The sequence below is a fragment of the Plecotus auritus genome (genome assembly GCF_963455305.1).
Source record: "Plecotus auritus genome assembly, chromosome: 1".
Lineage (NCBI taxonomy): Eukaryota > Metazoa > Chordata > Mammalia > Chiroptera > Vespertilionidae > Plecotus > Plecotus auritus.
The window spans coordinates 95,970,475-95,996,617 of NC_137770.1; the positions used below are offsets into that span (position 1 = coordinate 95,970,475).

Below are 26,143 nucleotides of genomic sequence, written 5' to 3' on the forward strand. Positions count from 1 at the left end.
CCATGGGGTCCCTCGGCCTGGCCTGCACCCTCTCCCAATCTGGGACCCCTCGGGGGATGTCAGACTGCTGGTTTTGGCCCAGTCCCACAGGCCAGGCCGAGGCACCCAACGGGTTCACAAATCCGTGCACCAGGCCTCTAGTATGCATATAAGATCTTTGGTTAAGGGGGCTGGCAGGACCCTGACCCCAAGATGGTGGCGCCCAATGAAGTGGAGGCACCTGTCTCAGGGAAGGCAATGGTGTGGTGAGGGTAGCTGCTTTGCATGCTGGTTGGATGGATGGTTGGAGGCGCCTCCATCCTTCTGCAGGAGGAGAAGAAGGAGGAATAGAAGCTGGACACTCTGCAGGGCACTGTCTCTGCTTTCCTGAGATGGAGAGAGAAACATTGATGGGAGAAGGCATTGACAGGCTGCCCCATGCATGCGCCCTACTTGGGATCGAGTCTGCAACCCAGGAATGTGCCCTCACCTGAAATTGAATTGGCAATCCCTCAGTGCATTGGACAATACCTAACCACCTGAGCCACACCAGCCAGGGCACAACCACCATCTTCTGAAGCATTCTCTAATTTCTCATCTAATTCATCCTGCACTCGATTGACAGATTAATTTTCTTAAACCATTGATGTGATCTATCACTTCCCTACTTAAAAAATGTTTAATAGTTTCTCAATAGACAAGTCAAATAAAAAAACTTATTCAGCTTAAAAAAAAAAAAAAATCTTGGGGGCCCGTGCGGTCCAGCTGCTCCGGGCAGAGCTCGAGTGTATGGCTCCGCAGAAACCGGCTCCTGGGCCCCATAACGGTCCGCCCCCGCAGTTCCCGGCGCGGGGAGAAGGTCTTCTCTGATCTGAGAATGGCTACCCCTCGATATGAGCCAGTGGCTGAGATTGGTGTTGGTGCCTATGGGACGGTGTACAAGGCCCGTGATCCACACAGTGGCCACTTTGTGGCCCTCAAGAGCGTGAGAGTCCCCAATGGAGGAGGTGCCGGAGGGGGCCTTCCCATCAGCACAGTTCGTGAGGTGGCCTTACTGAGGTGGCTGGAGGCTTTAGAGCATCCCAATGTTGTCCGGCTGATGGATGTCTGTGCCACTGCCCGAACTGACCGGGAGACCAAAGTGACCCTGGTGTTTGAGCATGTGGACCAAGACCTACGGACGTATCTGGACAAGGCACCCCCACCAGGCTTGCCAGTGGAGACCATCAAGGATCTGATGCGCCAGTTTCTAAGAGGCCTGGATTTTCTTCATGCCAATTGCATTGTTCACTGAGATCTGAAGCCCGAGAATATTCTCGTGACAAGTGGTGGGACCGTCAAGCTGGCTGACTTTGGCCTGGCCAGAATCTACAGCTACCAGATGGCACTTACACCTGTGGTTGTTACACTCTGGTACCGTGCTCTGGAAGTTCTTCTGCAGTCTACATATGCAACACCTGTGGACTTGTGGAGCGTTGGCTGTATCTTTGCAGAGATGTTTCGTCGAAAGCCTCTCTTCTGCGGAAACTCTGAAGCTGACCAATTGGGCTGCCTCCAGAGGAAGATTGGCCCCAAGATGTGTCTCTACCCCGAGGAGCCTTCCCCCCCAGAGGGTCCTGCCCAGTGCAGTGGGTGATACCGGAGATGGAGAAGTCTGGAGCACAGCTGCTGCTGGAGATGCTGACTTTTAACCTACACAAGCGAATCTCTGTCTTCCGAACCCTGCAGCACTCTTATCTACAAAAGGAAGAAGGTAACCCAGAGTGAGCAATGGAATAGCTGCAACAGAACCAAGAGAAGCTGTCATTTACCTTCCTTTGAACACTAGAGTGCAGAGCCTCCACCGAGAAGGTGCTGTGTCTTTTTATCTGAGGCTGTGGAGACACTTCCTCCAACTTTTTACAGAGAATATCTTGCTGGCTGCCTTAATGACACTCCCCTCCCTCCCCTCCTTTGGGGATTATCCTTCTCCTGCCCTCCTATTTCCTTATACCAAGGAGTATGTCCCTTGTTCTTCCCTTCCTTACCTTGATATTGGGATCCTTTTTTATACTGGGGTGGTGGGGGGAAACAAAACTAAGAAAAAAAAAATCTTTGGTTAATCTCTTTCCACCCTCCCTCCTCCCCTCTTCCCTCTGAGATTTTATCAGTCTGTTTCATGTTTCCATGCCTGTGCATTGAACATCTGCCCCCTGGTGATCAGTGCGTATCATACCTACTGGTCGAATAGTCAAACGGTCACTTAGGCTTTTATATATATAGACTAGAGGCCTGGTGCATGAATTCGTGCACGGGTGGGGTCCCTCGGCCTGGCTGGCAATCAAGGCCTATTGGGGGGCCGGCCCGGGGGAGAGACCCTGGGAGGTTGGCTGGCCCCGCCCTCGATTGGGGGGCGCCAATCGGGACCAGAGCGGGCCAGTTGGCCGCCGCAATGCGTGTCATAGTGACCGGTCGTTCCACTGGGCTTTTATATATATAGATAATGTTCTATAGTGTGAATATACCACAATTTTATCTATTCTACTGGTTATGGGCTTTTGGATAGCTTCCAGCTTTGGCCTATTACAAAGAATCTATACTTATAAAAGCATAATATGCTAATTCGATCAGACATCCTTCTGGATGACCTTCCGGATGAAGCTGGGGCTGCGAGGGAAGCCCAGGTCCCAGTGCCTGCCGGCGGCTGGAGGGAAGCCTGGGTCCCGGGTGCCAGAGAGAAGCCTGTGCCGGCAGCCAGGAGAAGGAAGGCCTACTCTAGCACAAATTTTGTGCATTGGGCCTCTAGTACTACTATGAATAGTGTGTTATGTTTAATATTGGGGGAGAGCTATTTAAAAATCTCTTGTAGCCTAGCCAGTTTGGCTCAGTGGATAGAGCATCAGCCTGCAGACTGAAGGTCCAGGGTTCGATTCTGGTCAAGGGCACATGCCTGGATTGGGGGCTCGATCCCCGTAGGGGGCGTGCAAGAGGCAGCTGGGCAATGATTCTCTCTCATCATTGATGTTTCTCTCTCTCCCTCTCCCTTCCTCTCTGAAATTAATTAAAAATACATGCAAAAATAATCTCTTGCAGATATTCTTTCCCTTCCATTCCCATTACTATTGCCTCGATTCAGGCCTTCAGAAACGTTCACGTGGACTCTTAGTAATAGCTTCCTGATTAATACCTCTATCTGTAGTTCATCATAAATAATGCCACAGGTTTGTCTTCCCAGAACAGCAAATTTTAACTGGTGTGCTGCAAGAATTTTTAAAACATGAAATACCTGACTAGCCAGAGGTACTGACCTCTTTTCTCTTTGTCAAATAAAAAAATGACAACAGCCAACAAAATAACTGTCTGGTGTGAATGAATCAAAATTATACTTTTTTTTTGTCAGGTTGGCAAAAAAATATATTTTTGGGGGTGCTGCAGAATTTTAGTAATTAGTTTATGTGTGCCAGGAAATGAAAAAGGTTGAAAATTGCTGTCCCAGAACATAATTCTAATCATGCTGCTGCTTTTACTGAAAACATTAAATGTCTCACCGCTGCCTTCTAACCAGAGCCCTCGGTTCCTTCGCTTGGCATTCAAGGCCTCCTCCCTGCATTTGTACCCTAATCCAGAACATTTTGTGTCCTAGTCAAATAGGCCATGGCCACGCCCTAAGCACAGGCTCTTCTTTCCCCCCTCTGCTTCTTTGTTCATGCCACTCCTATTCCATGTTGTGTTGTGATGTCACCCACACTGATCCCACTCTGTCAGAGTCCTTGTCTTCCCAAGCTGTACTTGGATATACTTCTTTCAGCAGGCAGCTTGCTTCCCCTATGGCCCAAGGTAATTTCCCACCTGCAGTCCTTTGTTGGAACCTGCCTTATGTATCATGAGCTGCCTGTGTTAGTATTCATGTTTCATCTTCCTCACTGAGCGCTGGTGGGGACCCCGTCTGTGTCTCAGAGTAGCCAGCTCAGCTTCTTGCCCATAGAAGGGGCTCAATAAATGTTAGCTGAATTGCTTTGGAGAAGTTGTTTGAAAATGTCTTCCTGATTTTTATCTCTGATTCCCACTTCTCCTTTGTGAATTCCCCTCTTGCTCCTAGGTTTGTTTGTTGTTTTAACTCTTCACCCAAGGACATGCTTTTACTGATTTTCAGAGAGAGAGAAACATCAATCGGTTGCCTCCTGTACCCTCCCCAACCTGGAATTGAACTTGCAACCTTTTGGTGTACAGGACAATGCTCCAACCAACTGAGCCACCCAGCCAGGGTGCTCCTAGGTATTTTGTGTATGCACTGGCTAGCTCAAGAACATAGTCACTGGAGTCTGATATTTTGACTGATCCTCAAGAAATAACTTCTCGCCCTGACCGGTTTGGCTCAGTGGATAGAGCGTCGGCTTGCGGACTGAAAGGTCCCGGGTTCGATTCCGGTCGAGGGCATGTACCTTGGTTGCGGGCACGTCCCCGGTGGGGGGTGTGCAGGAGGCAGCTGATCGATGTTTCTCTCTCTCATCGATGTTTCTAACTCTCTATCCCTCTCCCTTCCTCTCTGTAAAAAATCAATAAAATATATTAAAAAAAAAAAGAAAAAAAAAGAAATAACTTCTCAATGCCACTCTCTATAGTCACACCATTATAGTCAGACCCCCCCCCCCATGTCTTAAATGAATTAAATGTTTACTTATTAGGCATCTATGTACATGGCATTATGATAAAATTTGCTCTGTACCTATAACACATCATTCCAGAGTTTTCAATCTTGGAAATGTTTTATTTTTTCTTTTTCTGATATTTTTACATATTATTTTTCAATTATAGTTTACATTCATTATTTTGTATTAGTTTCAGGTGTACCAGTACAGCATAGTGGTTAGACAATTATATACTTTACCAAGTGTTCCTCACAATATTTCCAGTACCCACCTGGCACGATACATAGTTATTACAATATTATTTACTACAGTCCTGCATTCCCTGTGCTGTACTTAATCTTTAGAAATGTTTTAGATCTGCTGCCTGTAGTTGACTTTTGTTTTTGTTGATTTTTTAAGAGGGAGAGAGAAAGAGTGGGGAGTGGGGGGAGACATTGATTTGTTGTTCTACTTATTTATGCATTCATTGGTTGATTCTTGTACTAGTATGAGCCCTGACTGGGGATTGAGCCCTCAACCTTGGCATATCAGGCAACACTCTAACCAACTGAGCTACCTGGCCAGGGCCTGTGATTGATTTTTTTAAAAAACTTGCCCTTGTTTCACCACTATGAATGAAGTGCAGTTGATTAAGTTTGGGGACTTTAGCTGAGATCCATCAAGTCCTTTCACAGCAAGTGAAAAATAAAACTAGAGCACTCTTTTGCTTTCTCAATAACTGGGTTCTCAAGAACTGGTTCCTAAATTAGTGACTGAAAATATTGGTGATAATGGTCCGAAACCTCATTTATTTGCTCTCCCTGCCATTATCCCAAGAGAATTTGGCTTGTTCTGAGCATCAGAGATGACTTAATTTGTGGTAAGAAAATAGGAATTAGAGGAAGCCAATTAGGAAACCTCAAGGAAGAGGAACTATCTCTAGGCTAAAGGGAAGGCTGTTGAATCTTATTTCCTCTCTGTTCTTGACTCACTTTCTTGGTTCCTGGCCAACCTCTGCACCTCCCTATCCCCACCTGATCAAGGGGCTGGAGTGGGGGTGGGTGTAAGGGTGAAGATGGTGAACAGAGTGAATAAAGTTAAATACCATTCATAAAGACCACAGGGTGAAGGGAAGCACCACGAGTTGAAAATCTCAATGAACTGTTTGATTCTTACTGTTCCCACCCTCCTGTCCACAGTCATGGGTGAGGTTGCATGTGTATGGGACAGGGTGGGTAAGAATTGGCTGCTTTCTGAGTTAAGAAAACAGACTGAGTTTCACTTCTGAACAACAGCAGAGTACAGTGCAGGTTGGTGTAATACTTGGTTTCCTTCTCTATTAGGGATAGATCAAAGCAAAATAGCCAGCAATCTAGGCCTTACCAGTCCCTTTCACAGAGAAAAACTGAGTTCAAGCTTACTAGTAGGTGGCTTATTTTCACTGTAGTAATTAATATTTTTGTCCTCTATACCTATAAGGTTGATACAACATGCTCACCTTTTGGCCATAGTCACCAGGTTAGTCTGTGGCAAGGTTCAAATTCAAATTCAGCGCTTTTTAAAAAATATATATATTTTATTGATTTGTTACAGAGAGGAAGAGGGACAGAGAGTTAGAAACATCGATGGGAGAGAAACATCCATCAGCTGCCTCTTGCACACCTCCTACTGGGGATGTGCCCGCAACCAAAGCACATGCCCCTGACCCGAATCGAACCTGGGACCCTTCAGTCCGCAGGCCGACGCTCTATCTACTGAGCCAAACCGGTTAGGGCAAATTCAGCGCTTCTGGCACTCAGAGCAGAGCCTAACCATGTTCAAGACTCGGGTCCCTCTCTTCCCCATCTTACTTTTCACTGGAACATTTGGTGGTTTCTCAAGCTATAAGGCTTTCCTGTTATCATGTCTAAGGGGAAGTTGTATGTTAAAACCACCAATGGTTAAGCCCAAGCCAGCTGGGGTCTCCCATTGCTCCTTCCAGTATGCTGTGGAGACCCAAAAGAATTCTCAGTGTTTCTCAAAGTCCATGGCTTTCAGAAACAAAAGATCAGTCGGTCCTTTGAGCACTGGGTCTTCATTTAAGAGGGAATTTGGTAAAACAAGAAAAACATCAAAAGTTGTAAGAGATAATATTGAAGTTGTTATAGCTTAAAATCAATGATAAACTGAAAGCTAAAAGTTTGGGCTCTATAGAAGGGGTAGTTTTAGTTAAATGGCCTTTGGGTTGAGCTCATAAAAGTTTATTCCCTTTCAAATCAAAGGATGGCATTATTATTATTGGGGATGAATGATATAATCCAGGCACTGAATTAAAGAAAGGAGGGAGGAGGGGAATGCCAGTTGTGTGACTGCTATGTTGCTAGACACCATTTTGTACTCACTACTAGTACTGGAGGGTGAGAGAACCACACTAGATTTTATGGACAAAGTGGGGAGGGAAGTATTGCTTTATTGGAATCTGGTCAGGTAAGAGGTTTTTGAGTAGAAGCATAATCAAATGCCTCATGTAAGCACACCCCAACTCACAGTTGATGCTTCATTTGTCCCTCTCCTTTGCCCATAAATTATAGAACTGGAGTACAGAGAAACCACCCTTTTCTCCTTCCCAGAGACTGAGCTAGAATGACAATTCCTAGGCAGCCTACCATAGTTATTGGAAGAACTGCAGGACTGAGATTGGTGTGAGAATGATTCAAAGAGAGCTAGGTTCTTGCCCTTAGTCCCCTGAGGAAGCATCTGATTGGTGAAAGTCTGGCCAGGGAGCTGGGCAGAGCTCTGCCTCCCTCCAGCTGTTCACCCAGAGCTGCTACATCCCTAGCTCTGTCCTGGCCACACCTGACCTTTGGGGCCCCTTAACATCGGGGAGTCCCAACTTTCCTAAGATACTCTATTACCAGTGTTTATGGCCAACTTACAGGGAAGTGTGTTTCAACACCTGCTAATAGCATATACACTGAGTGGCCAGATTATGATGATCTCTGAACGCATAATAATCTGGCCACTCAGTGTATATCCTATATAATAAAAGGCTAATATGCAAATTGTCCCCTCGACCAGGAGTTCAACCAGCAGGCAGGGCGGCCAGCCGCCCATGTCCCCTCCCCCATGTCCCCTCCCCCTGGCCAGGCTAGCCAGACCCCACCCATGCATGAATTCATGCACTGGGCCTCTAATACACACACACACACACACACACACACACACACACACACACACACACACTGAGTGGCCAGATTATTATGCGTTCAGAGATCATAATAATCTGGCCACTCAGTGTAGAAACACAGATAAGCTTTCTTTTTTTATTCCCTGGCTCTGAAACTGCCAGCAGAGCATCATAACCTAAGGGCTAAATTCTTATTTGTCTTTAAACACCATGGCATTCGGCATGTCTGCAGTCACTGGGAACTTACCCTGCCACTCTTTACCTTTGCCTTCTGGGTAACCCATACCTTCCATCTACCTCCACGCCCAGGGGAGAATGTGAGCCTTGCCAAACGGAAGCCACCAGGAGATTTTTCCAAGATTCACGAGATGTCAAGTCATCTCTGAAATTTTTCAAAAAACCAGAAAGTCATTTCAAAAAGTCTAACTTGGTGGCCCCACAGAGAGGAAGAGCAAACTTTCCACACCAACACAGCAAGTCTGCCCCCATAGGCTTGTGTTAAAGCTGCAGGAGTATTTGTACTCAGACTTTGGTGAAAGCTCAACCCAAGGGGAAGTCCACCTGGTTGAGTAGTTTAGCTGCTGCTTGGCACCCAGTGAAATCTGCTACCAGGGGATTTCCCTTAGCAATGGAATCAGCAAGGGGTTTTGTCTTTCTGAAAGATTTCCCAGAGGAATTCATTTGCCTATGTAGAAAAATCTCAAATTCTAATATAAAATCTCTGACCTTTTTAAGTTTTTGAGATCTGGATTTCTCATTTATTCACAAATCTCTTCAAATGAAAAAACAAACACAATAGAAAACCCAAATAGTGAGAATGCATATTTAGTGAATGATCTGAGTATTTCATGCTAGGCAATGTTTGGCATTGAGATATACTGGAGAGCAAAACACATCTAATTCTAGCTTTCACTTTATGTTTGTATTGAAAATGAGGTTGATTCCTTCCAGTATTAAAGTGTATGTAGCATCCAAAATCCTATGTGTCTTTCAGGGCCCAGCTTAAATACAACCTCAAGAAGGAATCAGGATTTGTTTAATGTGAGAAATAATTCTTACAGCCTGCAGTGTGTGTAGTTTAAAATATCCCAAACTTCCCTAGCCAATTAGCTCAGTTGGTTGAGCGTCCTCCCATGTACCGACAGGAAAACTATAGGAATTACAGTACACGAAGCTCACTTAGAGTCTGAGAGAAAAAATACTCAAAAGGTCAGGAGGAGCCCTAGCCAGTTTTGCTCAGTGGGTAGAGCATCAGCCTGCGACTGAAGGGTCCTGGGTTCGATTCCGGTTAAGGGCCTATGTCTGGGTTGCGGGCTCAGTCCCCAGTAAAGGGCATGCAGGAGGCAGCTGATCAATGATTTTCTCTCATCATTGATGTTTCTCTCTCCCTTCCTCTCTAAAATCAATAATATATATATATATATATATATATATATATATATATATATATATATATATATTTTTTTTTTTAAAGGTCAGGAGGAGTTGGTCCTGAGTGAAGGGACCTGAACCAAAGCAAGGGACTTTTATCAGGACACTTGGGAATTAGGCAGAGCTGGAAAGTACCCTGTGTGCCAGAGATGCACTGAAGTATTTTCTCAATCATGTTTCAGTTTTGAATTTTTTTTCAGGTTAATAAAATAGAAGTTTATTAAAAAAAAAAAACACTTGAGAAACTGGAGGTTCCTAAAGAAACTGCTTAAAAAGTTCTTACAAATGTTTTATTTAAATGGAATGTGAATTTAAGAGGAAATGCATTAAAGAGGTAATAATCCCTCCTTAATGTACTTACAGCAGGCATTAAAGTGGCAGAAACCTTGGTATATCTGGCCTTCCTGGTGCACAAACTAGGGGGGAGGGGCACACAAGCCTAACATCATGTTTTTCATTTTATATTCAGAAGAAACTTTTTCTATTGCCAGTGGCTACCATAACCTAACTAAAATTAACGGCTGCAATCCATTTCTCCCCACAGCAGGAAGGAAAGTGGGTGGGTAAAGAATAGGCTAGAAAGGGTTGTGGGTTCATCCCCAGTGTGGGGCGTGCAGGAGGCAGCCGATTAATGATTCTCATCATTGATGTTTTTTTCTCTCTCTCCCTTCCTCTCTGAAATTATATTTAAGAACAGGTTAGAAAGGACGCCAGCAATTTAGACGCAGGCTGGTTATACAGGGCCCAAAACTAACGAGAGATGAGACTGTGGAATACACGATCCATTTAGGTCACACTTAATGGCAAATCACTACTCTGGACCCAGAAAGTTTTTTCGTTCTTGCTATAGTCAATTCATTTTCCAGATGACAGCTCTAAACAACAACCGAGTTTCACCTGGCATCCTGAAGCTGCGCACACACGACCCTGACGCAAGCGCACTCCGAGCCCCTACGTCCCTTTCCCCACCCCCACCAGGGGCGGGGCTCGGAGCTTTCTCCGCGCGCGAACTGACGCTAGAGTCGTGAGTTCGGCGCGCAAGAGCGGATGAATCTGGCCGATGCACCGGAAGCAGTCGCTGCGGCTTCCGGAGGGGTTTGTACGCCTGGTTTGGGAGCTACCAAGCCCAGAGACCGTTCTTGAAGTAGTGGCTGCTTCAACATGTCCCGTGGTTCCAGCGCTGGTTTTGACCGCCACATTACCATTTTTTCACCCGAGGGCCGGCTTTACCAAGTAGGTGAGTGAACCAGGTCCGCCTTTGATCCACTCGAATTGCTCTGTCATGGTGCGGCCTGGAGTTTAGTCCGGGGCTGAAGCATGGCCGGAGTTGGGACGGGAGAAGGGCCTAGTCTGGGTTGACGTCCCGTGGTGTTCTCACCCCAGACTGGAGGCAGGGATCAGGGGCCCGAAGGCTGAAGGCCTCTTGCTGTTGAGGGCGAGCGGCCGCACTGCCTGGGCACAATAAAGAGTTAAGGAAGGCAGGACCTAAATGTCTGACTTCTGACTTCCTGAGGCCTATTAACTTGTTACATTTTGGCGTAGGTGGACTCGATGTCTGTACTTCTCTAAAGGGTCATTAGTTCCTTAACCTCCCAATTAAAACGTTTCCTCTCCGTTTTCCTTTGTTTGCAGCATGCACTTCCTTGTCCTGAGGTATTTGTTTCCACACAGGCATTCAGAGCCTTCTATGTGCCAGATACTGCTGGTCCTAAGGGATACAAAGATGTCACAGCCTCTCTTATGTTGAAGCTCGCAACTTAAAGGGAATGCCAGATAACGTAAACAAACGGAGAAAAAGAAAAAATACCAAATTACTGGTATCTACAGAGTTCAGGACATCTTTGGAAAACTGGTAGATAGAATGAGTGATTGTCAATTGTAGAGCTGCTGGTGGAACATCCCCTTTTAACCCATATCTGTTTGACTACTGTAGTTTAAAAGCGGTTGATTGTAGATGAGGTCTAGTGAACTAGCTCTTTACTGAGGAGCAACTCTAGTGGGAATAAACACTATACCTTATCAGTTATTCAGTATTACAGTATATTTTATTGGCTCTAAGTGGTGTCAAGAGTTTAGGTTATGATTCTAATTCGGATCCTTAATCTCTTGCCATAGAGAATTTAGTATCAAGAGATCCTGATTTACATGTGGCCCAGAATGGTTTTATTTTTGAGTGAGTTTAGCACCTCATGCCTTGGCAAGGACAGTAATACAACCTGTGTTTGGAAATCATAAGGATAGAGTTGGCCTACAGATGAGGTTCTCTTCACCTGTACATTTTAGAAATAGTTAATTTGGAATGAAACCAGTCCACTATATGGCTACATACTTAATATAATGTAGCAAGAAAACAACATCATATTGGGTAATTCAGTAACCCTTTTAACTCATCACCAATTGAAAAATATGATCAATATTTTGATCAATAATGACCAATATCTAGACAGAAATATGATCAATAATATGTAGTAGAATTATTTTAAACTCTGCCTTGTAAAATAACACACTCCCATTGCTATTCAGGGCACTAATTAGACATTGCTAGGAAAAGGAAAGTGAAAGAATAGTTAGTATGAGCAAGCAGTATTGTGGTGAAGAGTTCAGGCCCTGGAGCCATAACCTGGGTTCAGATACCTGCTCTGCCCCGTACTAGCCAACCAAATGATATAACTTTAGCCTAGTTTCTCTTTGCAAAATTGGGCTGATAATTCCTTGTGGTTGTTTTGAGGATTAAATAAGGTGATGTTTGTAGAGTAATTGTACAGTATTAAGTGCTCAGTAAGGGTTATTAGATTCTTGTTTTTCTTTTTCGGTGTATTAGATTAGTTGCTCTGTAGACCTGGAATATATCCCTTTTTATAGTCCATGCATGCTTAGTTCTCTAGTGAAATATATGTACATTATCTTAATATCATAAGTGCTGTTCATTAGTTTATAACTTTAGAACCTGCCTAAGATAAAGTACATAAAATTTTAGAATGCAAACTTTAACGTTGATAGTGGAAAAATGATATAACAAAAGTGGGAAAATGACAAGGGAAGGAAAGATTAATGGAAAAGTGAGTATGGCATGGCCCAGTGGTTGGGCATCGACCTATGAACCAGGAGTTCACTGTTCGATTCCTGGTCAGGGCTAATGCTCAGGTTGCGGGCTCGATCCCCAGTCGGGGGGGGTGTGCCGGAGGCAGCCAATTAGTGATTCTCATCATTGATATTTCTATCTTTCTTCCTTTCCCTTCCTCTGTAAAATCAGTTAAAAAATATTTTAAAAAAAATGAGTATGCTTCTCATCTTTCATAGTTGGGACTCGAGATAAATGTAGTCTAAAGTTGATAAATCAAAAAATAGAAGTATAAATTTAAAGTTACAACGCTAACCATAATTATAAACAAACGGTTGACAGTGTTTGCTTCCAGGGAGTAGGAAGAAAGATTTTTTTAAAATTGATTTTAGAGGAATGGGGCGGGGGGAGAAGAATATCGATGTGAGAAATATCAATTGGTTGCCTTCTGCATGTGCTTTGATGGGATTGAACCTGCCACCTTTTGGTGTATGGGACAACACTAACCATCTGAGCCACACTGGCCAGGACAGTGAGAAAGATGTTTTTTTTTTTTTTATTGATTTCAGAGAGGAAGGGAGAGAGAGAGAGAAACATCAATGATGAGAGAGAATCATTGATCTGCTGCCTCCTACACACCCCGTACTGGGGATCGAGTCCGCAACCCAGGCATGTGCCCTTGACCAGAATCCAACCCTGGACCCTTCAGTCTGCAGGCCAGTGCTCTATCCACTGAGCCAAACCAGCTGGTGCAAGAAAGATTTTTGATTGTCATTTGTACCCTATGTAACTACTGAAAATTTTCTCTTGACATATGTATTCAAGGTATGTGTATGGGCGTGCCCGTGTGTGTGTGTGTGTGTGTGTGTGTGTGTGTGTGTGTGTGTGTGTATAGAAAAACTGTAGAGCTATATACAGAGCACCTACCTTTGAAATCTAATTTTAGGAATTCCCGAAGTTATCAGTGGGGCAACTTAAGGCCCAGGTGGAACATATAAGCCTGGCTGTTTTCAAAGCCCTCTTCTGCTTGCTGATCTTTTGCTGGATAGGTCTGGCAAGAGAGGAGAGGAGCAGTCACTTGAATTTGGCTGCCAGGTGGATGTGAGCACTGCCTGGATGCTTCTAAGAAAGGAGCATATTGATAAAGGACAGGAAAGAAATGGATTGGTAGAGACAGACTAAAAGTGGACAGTTTTCTAATCTGTATTGAAACCAGGATTCCTGGGTTCAAGTCCTTGCTCCACACCAACTTTGAGAACTTTCTTCATATGTAAAATAGAAATAATAATTCCACCTATCTTATGGGGCAGTAAGATTTAATGCATTAATAGATGTAAAATACTTATAACAGTGTCTGTCACATAGTAAGTGCTCAATAATTGTTTCTGTGAAGGATGCTGTCAGGAAGAAATAAGTGACTGACAAAAATGGAATCAGGAGTTTACAAATAAATGGACTGAGAAGTACTAATTGTTTGCCTCTTTTGCTGTTAAAAAAAATACTCTTGTTTTAAAATAATGTTTCTCAACCCAGACTTCTCATGTCTTCCTTGAATCTGATTTGAAGTTTAATGTCGGGGTGTACACATGCATACATCTGTATGTATGCATACATAAACACATACCTATTATATGTATACATAAATACATACCTATTATAACTACATACAAAAAAGTAACGAGATCAAACACTGCTATGTTTTGAAACTTCATATTCCCCTTCCCACCACTGCCAAGATTTTTAGTGACTCCATCTGCTTGTAGGTCACTGTTTGAAAGTGTAATAGTTGGAGGCGCTTGAAATGAAACACACTTCCCATTTAAGTTACAAGGTTAGAGAAAGAACAACTTCCAAAAACCTTAACAAAAAGTTTCTAGTCATACGGCATTGAAATTGAACATAAACTTATCCTGCAGAGTACCAACCTACCTTCTTGCCTCAGAACAATTCTTTTAATAACCAAATTTCATAGAATATATGGGTCTTTCAATTCATTTTTTCACCAGCCTGTGAAAAATGGGGGGGGGGGTATTATTTGTTTCCCAAAACTCAGTCAACACTTTAAACAAAATTATGAGTGAGAAAAATCTTGAAGTGTATTCCTATGATTGGCAGAACTTCAAAATCACCTGTAGATGCTGATGAGCATGCCTAAAGGGGATGTGCGTCTCCACTATTGGTAACATCATACTGTGAGCCATTGTCTGGCATTGTGTGCTTGTCCTGAACACTTTGTCACAGTGCCTTTTATATTTAGTTCCTGTTTTCCCCCAGTATTACACAAACGAGTCCCAGAAATGTTGGGGAAGTGTTGGGGAAATTTGTAGGGAAGGAAGCAAAGTAAGAGATTACTGTGAAAAAGAGTCTCTATACAAAACAATTATTTATTAACCATTTTGTGATCAAGGAAGCATTCTACTCTTATGGTTTGCTGTTAGGTCGATTTTGATCATTTTTTTACCTATAAAATGACTTTCATGTGGTTCAACCAAATATTTACATATAGGTACATACTTTACTATTATTTAAGTTACAATCTAAAAAATTGGGGACTCAGCAGTTGAGTGTAATCCATTATAATTTATCCCATTTAAAAAATGGGAAATGGACTCAGCCGGTGTGGCTCAGTGGTTGAGTGTTGGCCCATGAACCAGGAAGTCATAGTTCTATTCATGGTCAGGGCACATGTCCAGGTTGCCGGTTCAACCCCCTATAGGGGGCATGCAGGAGGCAGCTGTTGGATGTTTTTTTCTCTCTCTCTCTCTCCTTCTCTCTAAAAACCAATAAAATATATTTTTAAAAATGGGAAATGGGCTGTCAGTTATCATTTTCCTGCATAGTCTTGGGCATTCAACAACAGATTACTAAGATTACCGTAATGGTGTTTGCTAGTTTTACAAGTTTCTGACATTTTATCCAAATAAAATAAAATCTTTAGTGATGTAAATAAAGTGTATAATTACTATTTCCAGCATTTGAATTCTGGCTTTAAAAAATAAATATGCCTTTTCAATGCTGCCTGTAAACAGTTCTGTTTTTTTCTTAAGTGGCCTTCCTTCTCACCTCTGCTATTGGGGGGGGGGGAGGGGCAGTATTATTTGTTTCTTTAGAAGATATTCTTTGGTTATTAAGTTATCTCTAGGTCCTTTACCTGGCAGTTTCTATTTTTCGGGAAATTATTACACAATATATATTTTTTGGTAGTAGTATTATAATGGGGATTCAAGTATACAAAATTTTATTGAAATTTATAACATGGTGAGTATTAAAATAACAGTACAAAGTAAGGCACTGAAGGAAGTGACACTTCCAGGGAGAGCCAGGAAAGGTTCCTCAGAGAAGATGACTTGATTTAGATGGAGATTAGATAAAGAACTTTTGGGGGACCAGTGCATCGGTCAGTGTGACTGGAGCATAGACAGTTGACAACTGGAAAAATAGAGTGTAGCAAAATTTTAAAGAGATTTGGGTACCATGCTAGGGTTTGGACTTTGTCCCATGGGTTTTGGACATAGCTAGCAAAAGTCATTAAGAGTGACAGGATTATTAAATCAGAATGCAAGAGGGTTGAGTGCAGAATTAGAATTACAGTAGAAAGGGGCTGATGGCAGGAAGACCAACTAGAAACTTAACTAATCCATATAAACCTTAATGAGGTATTGAGAGAGAAAGGATAAAGAGGAGATTGAGTAGATATAAAAGTGGACACTTGATAGAGAAGGGGTGAAGAATCAAGGATGGTACCCAGGTTTGTAGCTTGGAAAACTAAGTGGTTAGTAATACCATTGATATAAGGACTATAAGAAAAGTAGCAGATTTACAGAGAGAGGAGTTTGTTGTGGTACATGCCTGTGGGTGAAATAGGCATTGGCAAGTATGGGTTCAGAGGTAAAGATGACAATAGTGGTAAGATAAAATCACCCAGGGATAGGGAGAAATGACAGAATCCTGGGAAATACCAATTTAAGGAGCTGGCTGAAGAGGTGGAAGCAGTGCAAGAGACTGAGAAGGGAAGTTCAGAGAAGTAGGAATGATACTCTTTAAGAACTTCAAAATTCAGTTCCTCAGTACTCAATAGCCACATGTAGCTAATGGCTTTTATATTGGACAATGCAAATATAGAACATTGTCATCATCACAGAAGATTATTTTGGTTAGCACTAGTCTATTTATAGAGGGAGGGAGGAAGAGGACTACTTGAATGAATCCTGGCAAATTCACAAGTGCATTTTCTATTGAGGAACATTTTTTAATATGTAAATAATTTTTATTTTGTGGGACAAGATTTTATTCTGTGGTGGAGGGTTGCTTTATCTTTTGTGGCTTTTATATTTTGTATATAAGCAGACCAGATAAATAATACAAATGAGTGCAACATGCTAGGTGAGATATGACAAGGAGTGGTGGGAATTGGAAAACTGCAAAATATGTGCCAGCCCTAGATGATTTTGCTACGTGCGAATGAGGGGCGGTATTAACAGATTTTTTTTTCCTAAGAAAAACTAAATCCTAATTTTATTTTTATCTGACTTTTAGTTAATTTGAATCTTTCTAGAAAACCATGCATTCCAAGCCAACTTCAGTAAGTGGGATTGGGTCCATGGCCAACTTTTGACTTAGTATCTTCTGGTTGGCAAATTTAATTTTAAAGTTTCTTGGTTCCTCCTTTCTTTGACTGGATGTAGAAGGCAGAAATACATATTTTCAAATGCTAAACTTAGTGGTGAAATAGGAAATGCTATCGGAATCCAGAGAAAGTGTCCATGGGAAATGGCAGGGGCTTAAAGGGGAAGGGCAAGCTTTGGCTAGGTGGACATAAGAGCGAGAAGGCCATCCAGGCTGGACATAAAGAAACAAAGACATGAGTGTGGGAAGGATCAGGATCTATAAACATAAAGGGTAATGTAAGAGGAGAGTTGGTAAGTATTACAAATAGCTCTCTATGGCCTTAGATGGGATGTTTTTTAGGCCAAAATTGTGTTCTGAACAATTGGGTAATAAAAGCAAGCAATAGACAATTAGGCAATATTAAGGATAGTGACATAGATATAAGAATCATCTGTATGGAAGTGATTGTTCCTTACCTCTGTAATCTATAGTGATAATCCCTCCTTTAGTCCTGATACTGATGATTTGTGTTCTCACTACCTTGATTATTCTAGCTAGTGATTTATATTAGTTTCCTCTGGCTGTTGTAACAAATCACCACAAACTTCGTGGCTTAAACAACAGAAATTTATTTTCTCACAGTTCTGGAAACCAGAAGTCCAAAATTAGTATCACTGGATCAAAATTAAAGTGTCGTGCAGGGCTGTGCTCTCTCGAGGCTTTTAGAGAGAAGGTATTCTTCACTTCTTCCACTTCTAGAGGCTGCCAGTATTCTTTGGCTTATAGCTTCATCACTTCAGTCTCATAGACCAACATCATTGTCAAATCTTATTCTGCTCCCTCTTCACATCACCTTTTCGTTCTATGTGTGTAAAATCTCCCTCTGGTTCTCTTATACATATGATATGATTGCATTTAGGACCCACCAGGTTAACCTTCCCCTCTCAAGGTCCTTGAGTTAATCACATCTGCAAAGATCCCTTTTTTTTTTTTTTTTTTTTTTTTTTTTTGAGCCATAAAAGGTAATACTCATAGGTTCTAGGGATTAGACATGGATATCACTTAGGGACCATTTTTTAGCATACCAAAGTGTTTATAATTTTGTTGGTTTGTGTAGTTTATCCATTCTGGCAATTTCTGCTTTTTATTGGAGTATTTTGTCCATTAACATTTAATACAATTGTTGACATGATTAAAGTTTACCATTTTATTATTTGTTTTTCTGGTGTTCTTTTTTGTCTATTTCTTTGATTTCTGATCTTTATTTCTTTTTTTCTAATCTGGATTTATACCATTTTGCCCTTTTCTAGTTTCTTTTTTTTTTTTTTTTAATGAGGTTTTGTTTCATTTATTTTTTTATTTTTTTTATATATTTTATTGATATTTCACAGAGAGGAAGGGAGAGGGATAGAGAGCTAGAAACATCGATGTGAGAGAAACATCGATCAGCTGCCTCCTGCACACCTCCCACTGAGGATGTGCCCGCAACCAAGGTACATGCCCTTGACCGGAATCGAACCCGGGACCTCTCATTCCGCAGGCCGACGCTCTATCCACTGAGCCAAACCGGTTTCGGCCTTTTCTAGTTTCTTATTGTGGAAACTTAAGTCTTTGATTTTAAACCTTTCCTAATATAAACAATTAAGACTATTGTATTAGTTTTCTATGCTGCATAAAAATTACCACAAACTTAGCAGCTTAAAAAAACACACACTTGTTATCTCACAGTTTCTTTAGATCAGGAGTAGTCCCGGCATGTTTTAGCTGAGCCCTCTGCTTAGAATTCTTACAAGGCTGCAATCGTAGTGTTGTCCGAGCTCTGTTCTCATCCCGAGGCTCAATTGGAGAAGAATCTGCTTCCAAGCCTCACTGAGGTTGTTGGCAGAATTCATTTCCTTAGGGACTGGACCCCAGCTACTTGCTGGCTGTTCACAGGGGATTTCTTGCCATACACCTTACCGAGCCAATAAGAAGAATCTCTAAAGTGAGTCTGCTAGCAAAACAGACACTCATCATGTAATCAGGAGTGAGATATCCCATTCTTTCATTATATTCAGTTTGTCAAAAGCAAGTTATATAGGTCCTGTCCAAACACAAGAGGAGGGGATTACACAAAAATGTGAACACCAGGAGGCAAGGATTGAGGTGGGGAGGCCACCATAGGGCCTGGCCCCCATAGCAATAAAATCCCTTAACACTGTTTTATCTGCATTCTGCAAATTAACATTCAATTCAGAATATTTTAAAATCTCCCTTCTGATTACTTCTTTGACCCAGGGACTATTTAGAAATGTGTTTTTAAATTTTCAAATTACTTAGGGTTTTCAGTATTTTAAAATTTATCAAGACTTGTTTTATGGCCTAACATGAGCTGTATTGGTAAATGTACTGATATGTCAATTTTCCTTTCATGTATTTTAAAGTACTCTTTATAAGGTACATATGCATTTATGATTGTTGTGTTTTATTAATTGACTAGAGGCCCAGTGCACGAAATTTGTGCACTGGTAGGGTCCCTAGCAGCTGCCGGCCGGGTACTCCCTCCCGTTCTCTGGATGCCTGCCGCCGCTGCTGGCCAGGGCCTCCCTCCCTTCCCCCAGCCGGCCACGCCCCCTGGTTGAACTCCCGGTCGAGGGGACAATTTGCATATTACGCTTTTATTATATGGGATTCTTACACCATTTTGAAATGCTCCTCTTTATCTTGATAATACTATCTTAAAGTCTACTTTGTCTGATATTAATATAGTCCCTCCAACTTACTGGTGCTTACTGTTTATATGGTATACTTTTTTTTAATCCACTTACTAAAGTGTGTCTCTGGTAGACACCATATATTTGGGGGTTTGTTTTGGGGTTTTTTGTTTTTGCTTATTTACTTATTTTTAACTAGGGGCCTACTGCACGAATACGTGCACCTTGAAAGGAACTGTGGGCTGCGAGGCTGAGGTGGGCACAGGGGTGGGTCTTGGCCCATCCTCTGTGCCCCTGCCCAGCCCCTCGTGCCACGGCCCCCCCGCATCCCCTCTCTGCCAGCAGCCCTGCTCCGGCAACTGCTGCTCACACCCACTGATGGTGCAGAGCATTTGGGGCCAGCACCAGTAATGGGTGTGAGCAGCGGCTACTGCCCGATCACCCCTCAGGAACAGCGGGAGGTGGAGAAGCCCTCAGGGGCAATCGGGGCTGGCAGCTGCCACTCGCATCTGCTGACGGCCCTGAGCGATCAGGACCGGCATTGGGCACTGGCAGCGGGTGCGAGCAGCAGCTCTGGTGCTGGCAGTGGGTGCGAGCAGGGCCAGTGCCGGCAGCAGGTGTGAACACCGGGCGGGACCGCGGCACATGAGAGCAAAGAATTTTCAGTAACCACCAGAGGCTTGCCCTGATGATAGCAACCGGCGCCCCGCCTTGGACTGGCACCCCCGCTCACCTGTTCCACCATCCTGCTGCAGCCAACACCCGCCATGTTCCACGCTCTGCCGCTTGCTGCCAATGCCTGCCATGTTCTGTGCACGTCTCCTGGTAGTCAGCACATATCATAGCAACCGGTTGTTTGGTTTTTCTGCCGTTCGGTCTATTTACATATTAGGGTTTTATATATGTAGATTAGTTCTCTTGTTATTATTTTTATTCTTTATTGTTGAAAGTATTACATATGTCCCCTTTTTTCCCCCATTGACCCCCTCCAGTCTACCTCCGGCCCCCCTCCACCTAACCCCACTCCCCGCCCCAAGCCTTCAGCACCCTATTGTCTGTGTCCATGGATTATACATATATGCATACAAGGTTTTTGGTTGATTACCTCCCACCCACCTGCCCTCCCCTGCCTTCCCTCTAAGATTCCACACACTGTTCCATGATTTCATGTCTCTGGATCTACTCCATCAGTTTATTTTGTTACTTAGATTCCACATATGAGTGAGATCATGTGATACTTGTCCTTTCTCTGACTTATTTTACTTATTATGATACTCTCCAGGTCCTTCCATGATGTCTCAAAGGGTAAGAGAGTCTTCTTTTTTTACTGCTGCATAGTATTCCATGGTATAAATGTACCATAGCTTTTTTATCCTCTCGTCTACTGATGGGCACTTGGGCTGTTTCCAGATCTTAGTTATTGTAAATTTGCTGCTATGAACATAGGGGTGCAAACATTCTTTCTGATTGGTGTTTCACGTTTCTTAGGATATATTCCTAGAAGTGGGATCACAGGGTCAAATGGCAGATCCATATTTAGTTTTTTGAGGAAACTCCATACTGTTTCCATAATAGTTGCACCAGTTTGCATTCCTCCCAGCAGTGTACTAGGGTTCCCTTTTCTCCACATCATCACCAGCACTTGTCATTTGTTGATTTGTTGGTGGTAGCCATTCTGACACGTGTGAGGTGATACCTCATTGTCATTTCAATTTGCATCTCTCTGATGTTCAGTGACTTGGAGCATTTTTTCATGTCTCTTGGCCATCTGTGTGTCCGCTTTGGAGAAGTGTCTGTTTAGGTCCTTTGCCCTTTTTTTTTTTTTTTTAAATATATTTTATTGATTTTCCACAGAGAGGAAGGGAGAGGGACAGAGAGTCAGAAACATCGATGAGAGAGAAACATCGATCAGCTGCCTCCTGCACACCCCCCACTGGGGACGTGCCCGCAACCAAGGCACATGCCCCTGACCGGAATCGAACCCGGGACCCCTGAGTCTGCAGGCTGACGCTCTATCCACTGAGCCAAACCGGTTTTGGCCCTTTGCCCATTTTTTAATTGGATTGTTTATCTTCCTGTTGTTACATTGTACAAGTTCCTGGTGTATTTTGGGTATTAACTCTTTATCAGATACAAGAGTCCCAGTGCACGAAAATTCGTGCACTGCAGGGGATTGGGTCTCTCAGCCTGGCCTGCCCCCTCTCACAGTCCGGGAGCCCTCAGGGGATGTCCTACTGACAGTTTAGGCCTAAGCTGCCATATGGCCTCCCTCTGCGGGAGGCAACTGGGCTGATCAGGGGAAGGCGCCGCTCCCATCATGACACGGCTCCCATCACTCCATCGCTACTGCTGCCTCTGGCCTCCCTCTGCAGGAGGCAACTGGGTCGATCAGGGGAAAGTGCCGCCCTCATCACCCCGCTGCTGCTGCTGCCACTGCCAGCCACTGCGGCTGCCTGCCCTCTGTTGGAAGCCGCCCATTGCCTTCACTAACAGAGAGGTGTGGACAAGGAACCTGGAAGGCTGGTCAACCTTGAAGCTCTGAAAGGTCAGAGCCAACCACCCACTGTTTAGTTGAGACAATGGTTGAGACAATGGTAGCTAAAGCAACTTCCACCTTTTAATCTTATGTAAATCCTTGCTGATTGACTATCATTGGAATTGCCTGTCTAAAGGCTATGGGTGTATCCCATAGTCTTAATAAAAGGGAAAGCAAGGCCAGAATGGGGTGGAGTCCTTCCCCTTGAGTTGGGCTCCTGCCTGGCCCCCAATATTTCCAAATTAATATTTTCTAGTCTCCTCCAGAGCCCGAACCCTGAACCTGAACCCTGAACCATGCAGGACGTGAAAGGGGTTCACTACAGCCCTCCTCGGCCCTCGCAGCCGCTGCGGCTTTGTCCAGAAGGACATCTGGTCTATCTGGTCTAATTAGCATATTACCCTTTTATTAGTATCGATATCATTGTCAAATATGTTCTGCTAGTGGGCTCTCTTTTTGTTTTGTTGATGGTTTATTTTGCTGTGCAGAAGCTTTTTATTTTGATGTACTCCCATTTGTTTATTTTCTCCTTCATTTTCTTTGCCTTAGGAGATATATCAGTAAACATAATGCTATGAGAGATGTCTGAGATTTTGCTGCCTATGGTTTCTTCTAGGATTTTTGTGGTTTCATGACTTACATTTAAGTCTTTTATCCATTTTGAGTTTATTCTTGTGTATGGTGTAAGTTTCTCTTTTTTTTTGCATATATCTGTCCAATTTTCCCAACACCATTTATTGAAGAGACTCTCTTGACTCCATTGTGTGCTCTTGCCTCCTTTGTCAAATATTAATTGAGCGTAATGGCTTGGGTTGATTTCTGGGTTCTCTGTTCTGTTCCATTGATCTATATGCCTATTCTTGTGCCAGTACCAGGTTGTTTTTATTATGGTGGCTTTGTAGTATAATTTGAAATCTGATATTGTGATTCCTCCAACTTTGTTTTTCTTTCTCAAAATTGCTGCAGCCATTCGGGGTCTTTTTTGATTCCATATAAATTTTTGGAGTATTCTAGCTCTGTGAAATATGCCATTGGTATTTTATTTATTTATTTATTTATTTATTTATTTATTTATTTATTTATTTAAATATATTTTATTGAATTTTAACAGAGAGGGAAGGGAGAGTTAGAAACTGATGAGAGAGAAACATCGATCCGCTGCCTCCTGCACACCTTCCACTGGGGATGTGCCCGCAACCAAGGTACATGCCCTTGACAGGAAATCAAACCCGGGACTCCTCAGTCCACAGGCCGACGCTCTCTCCACTGAGCCAAACTGGTTAGGGCTGCCATTGGTATTTTTATGGGGATTGCATTGAAAATGTAGATTGCCTTGGGTAGTATGGACATTTTAATAATGTTGATTCTACCAATCCATGAATATGGTATATTCTTCCACTTGTTATATCTTCTTCTGTCTCTTTTCCCAATATCCTGTAGTTTTCCCAGTACAGGTCTTTTGCCTCCTTGGTTAAGTTTATTCCTAAGTATCTTAATGTTTTTGTTACAATGGTAAATGGGATTGTTTGTTTAGTTTCTCTTTCTGAGAATTCATTATTGGTGTGTAAAAAAGCCACTGATATTTGGGTGTTCATTTTGTATCTTGCTACATTGCCAAGTTCATTTATTCAATCTAGTAGTTTTTTGGCTGTGTCTTTAGGTTTTTTTATGTACAATATCATGTCAACTGTGAATAATAAGAGTTTTCCAATTTGGATGCCTTTTATTTCTTCTTTTTGTCTGATCGGTGTGGCTAGGACTTTCAGTAATATGCTGAATAAGAGTGGTGAACATACTTGGCCACTGTGAGTAATGTTGCAGTGAACATAGGGGTGCATGTATCTTTGTGAATAAATGTTTTTCAAGTTTTTCGGAGATACCCAGAAGAGGGATTGCTGGGTCATTTGGTAACTATTCTTAATTTTTTGAGGAACTGCCATGCTGTTTCCCATGGTGGCTGTATCAGTTTACATTCCATCAGCAATGAATGAGTTCCTTAATAGTGAAGTTGAGCATCTTTTCATATATCTGTTGGCCATCTGTAGGTCTTCTTGTAGAAAGTGTCTCTTCAGGTCCTCTGCCCATTTTTTAATTGGTTTGTTTGTTTGGTCTTGAGTCGTGTATGTTCTTTATATGTTTTGGATACTAACCCCTTGTCAGAGCTGTTGTTTGCAAATATCATCTTCTATTCAGCTGGTTGCCTTTTTGTTTTGTTGTCAGTTTCTTTTGCTATGCAGAAGCTTTTTAGTTTGATTAGCCCTATTCATTTATTTTTGTCTTTATTTCCATTACTTTTGGGGTCAAATTCATAAATCCTCTCTAAGACCATAAAATATTCTCTGAGAGGCTCAGTCACTTCAGAGGTGGGTAACAAGGAGCAAGATGTTTTACATCTTGAATTGACAAGTGTTTGACAGCCAAAGTTATTTTCCCCTGGAGATTATCTTTTTTTAAAAAATGTATTTTATTGATTTTTTAGAGAGGAAGGGAGAAAGAGAGAGTTAGAAACATCGATGAGAAAGAAACATCAATCAGCTGCCTTCTGCACACCCCCTACTGGGGATTTGCCCGCAACCAAGGTACATGCCCTTGACCGGAATCGAACCTGGGACCCTTGAGTCCACAGGCTGATGCTCTATCCACTGAGCCAAACTGGCAGTGGTCGGCTGGAGATTATCTTTGATAACAGAATTCTTCTGGGTAATAGTTGAGTGTGTGGTTTTGTTTTTCGAAACTACTTCAGCAAGATGTGAAAAAGAGAAGAGACTATGGAAACTCATCTGATTCCAAATATAATGGAAGTGGATCCCCAAGTAGCCTCCTCCTCCAGAAGAATGGGTCAAATTAATCATCTGCATGGTCCCAACCCTCCTCCAATGGCTGATGGATGAGGAAGATAAATGTCTGCTCTAAGAAGCAGACAACTGGACATGCACATTTCATGGCAGAAGGAACAAACCATCAGGCAGTAGAAGGATATTTTTATTGGATATAGTCAGAACTGATGGTTTTTCCATCCCTTCACTCTCATCCAGTGTGTGTCTTTTGTTCTGAGGTGGGTCTCTTATAGACAACATATAGTTGGGTCATGTGTTTGTATCCATTCAGCTACCCTATGCCTTTTGATTGGACCATTTAATCCATTTACATTTAGGGTTATTATTGATTAGTGGCCTGGTGCATGAAATTCGTGCACATTAAAAGGGGGACCCAGAGTCAAGTCCCTGCCCACCCACATGCGCCTCAAAATTGCATGAGACCCAGACCTGGCCAGTCCCACCCTTGTCAAGCCCCACTGGGCCGGGGGCTAGCCTCAGGTCCCCTGGCCTAGCGCCAGGACGGTGGGCGTGGCCTGAAGTCCCCCAGATGGGGCGGGGGGCGTGCCTTGAGGTCCCCCATCAAGCCCTGCCAGGTGGGGGACATGGCCTGAGAGCCCCTGTCAAGCCCTGCTGGGTGGGGGGCATGGCCTGAAGTCCCCCGTCAAGCCCCGCCAAGCAGGGGGGCGCAGCCTCAGGTCCCCCATCAAGCCCCGGTGGGCAGGGGGTGCGGTCTGAGGTCCCCTGTCAAGCCCTGCCAGGCAGGGGGGCACAGCCTCAGGTCCCCTGGCCTGGTGCTGGGGCAGGGGGCGCGGCCTGAAGTCCCCTGTCAAGCTCCACCTGGTGGGGGGCGCGGCCTGAGGTCCCCTAGCCCAGCACCAGGACAGGAAGCGCACCTGGAGGTCCCTTGTCAAGCCCTGCTGGGTGGGGGGCGTGGCCTCAGGTCCTCTGGCCTGGTGCCAGGGCAGGGGGCTAGGCCTGAGGTCCCCTGTCAAGCCCCACGGGGGCTGGGGAGGGCGTAGCCTCAGGTCCCTGCTGATTGCTTGTTAAGGCTCCTTAAGGGAACTTGGCCTCAGCTGTGACTGGTCAATTAGCATATTCCCTCTTTATTAGATAGGATAGGTACTTATTTATTGCCATTTTAATTTTCTATGCCTAGGTTTCTCTATTTCTTCTCATTACATCAGTCCCTTAAGCATTTCTTGTAATGCTGACTTGGTGGTGATGTACTCTTTTAGCCTTTTTT

At 43.3% G+C, this 26,143-nt stretch overlaps 1 protein-coding gene and 1 pseudogene across 5 annotated transcripts in view; both read left to right on the forward strand.

Moving 5' to 3' along the window:
* Positions 1-841: 841 nt before the first annotated feature.
* LOC308238189 (cyclin-dependent kinase 4-like) lies at positions 842-1,746 on the forward strand (annotated as a pseudogene). Its single transcript has one exon. The product of its transcript is annotated as a cyclin-dependent kinase 4-like (transcript).
* An 8,413-nt stretch (positions 1,747-10,159) lies between these two features.
* Positions 10,160-26,143, forward strand: part of PSMA6 (proteasome 20S subunit alpha 6) — a 34,874-nt gene continuing 18,890 nt past the window's right edge. Inside the window, exons 1-2 of one of the 4 annotated variants that reach the window (XM_080649802.1) lie at positions 10,285-10,420; positions 20,828-20,850. Coding sequence is in view for 2 of the 4 variants with exons in the window: in XM_080649799.1 (XP_080505925.1) it covers positions 10,345-10,420 (76 nt within the window). In the remaining 2 variants the exon portion in view is untranslated. Of the gene's footprint in view, positions 10,421-20,827; positions 20,851-26,143 lie in introns of all 4 variants that reach the window. The other 3 variants (XM_080649799.1, XM_080649800.1, XM_080649801.1) reach the window with 3 other exon arrangements.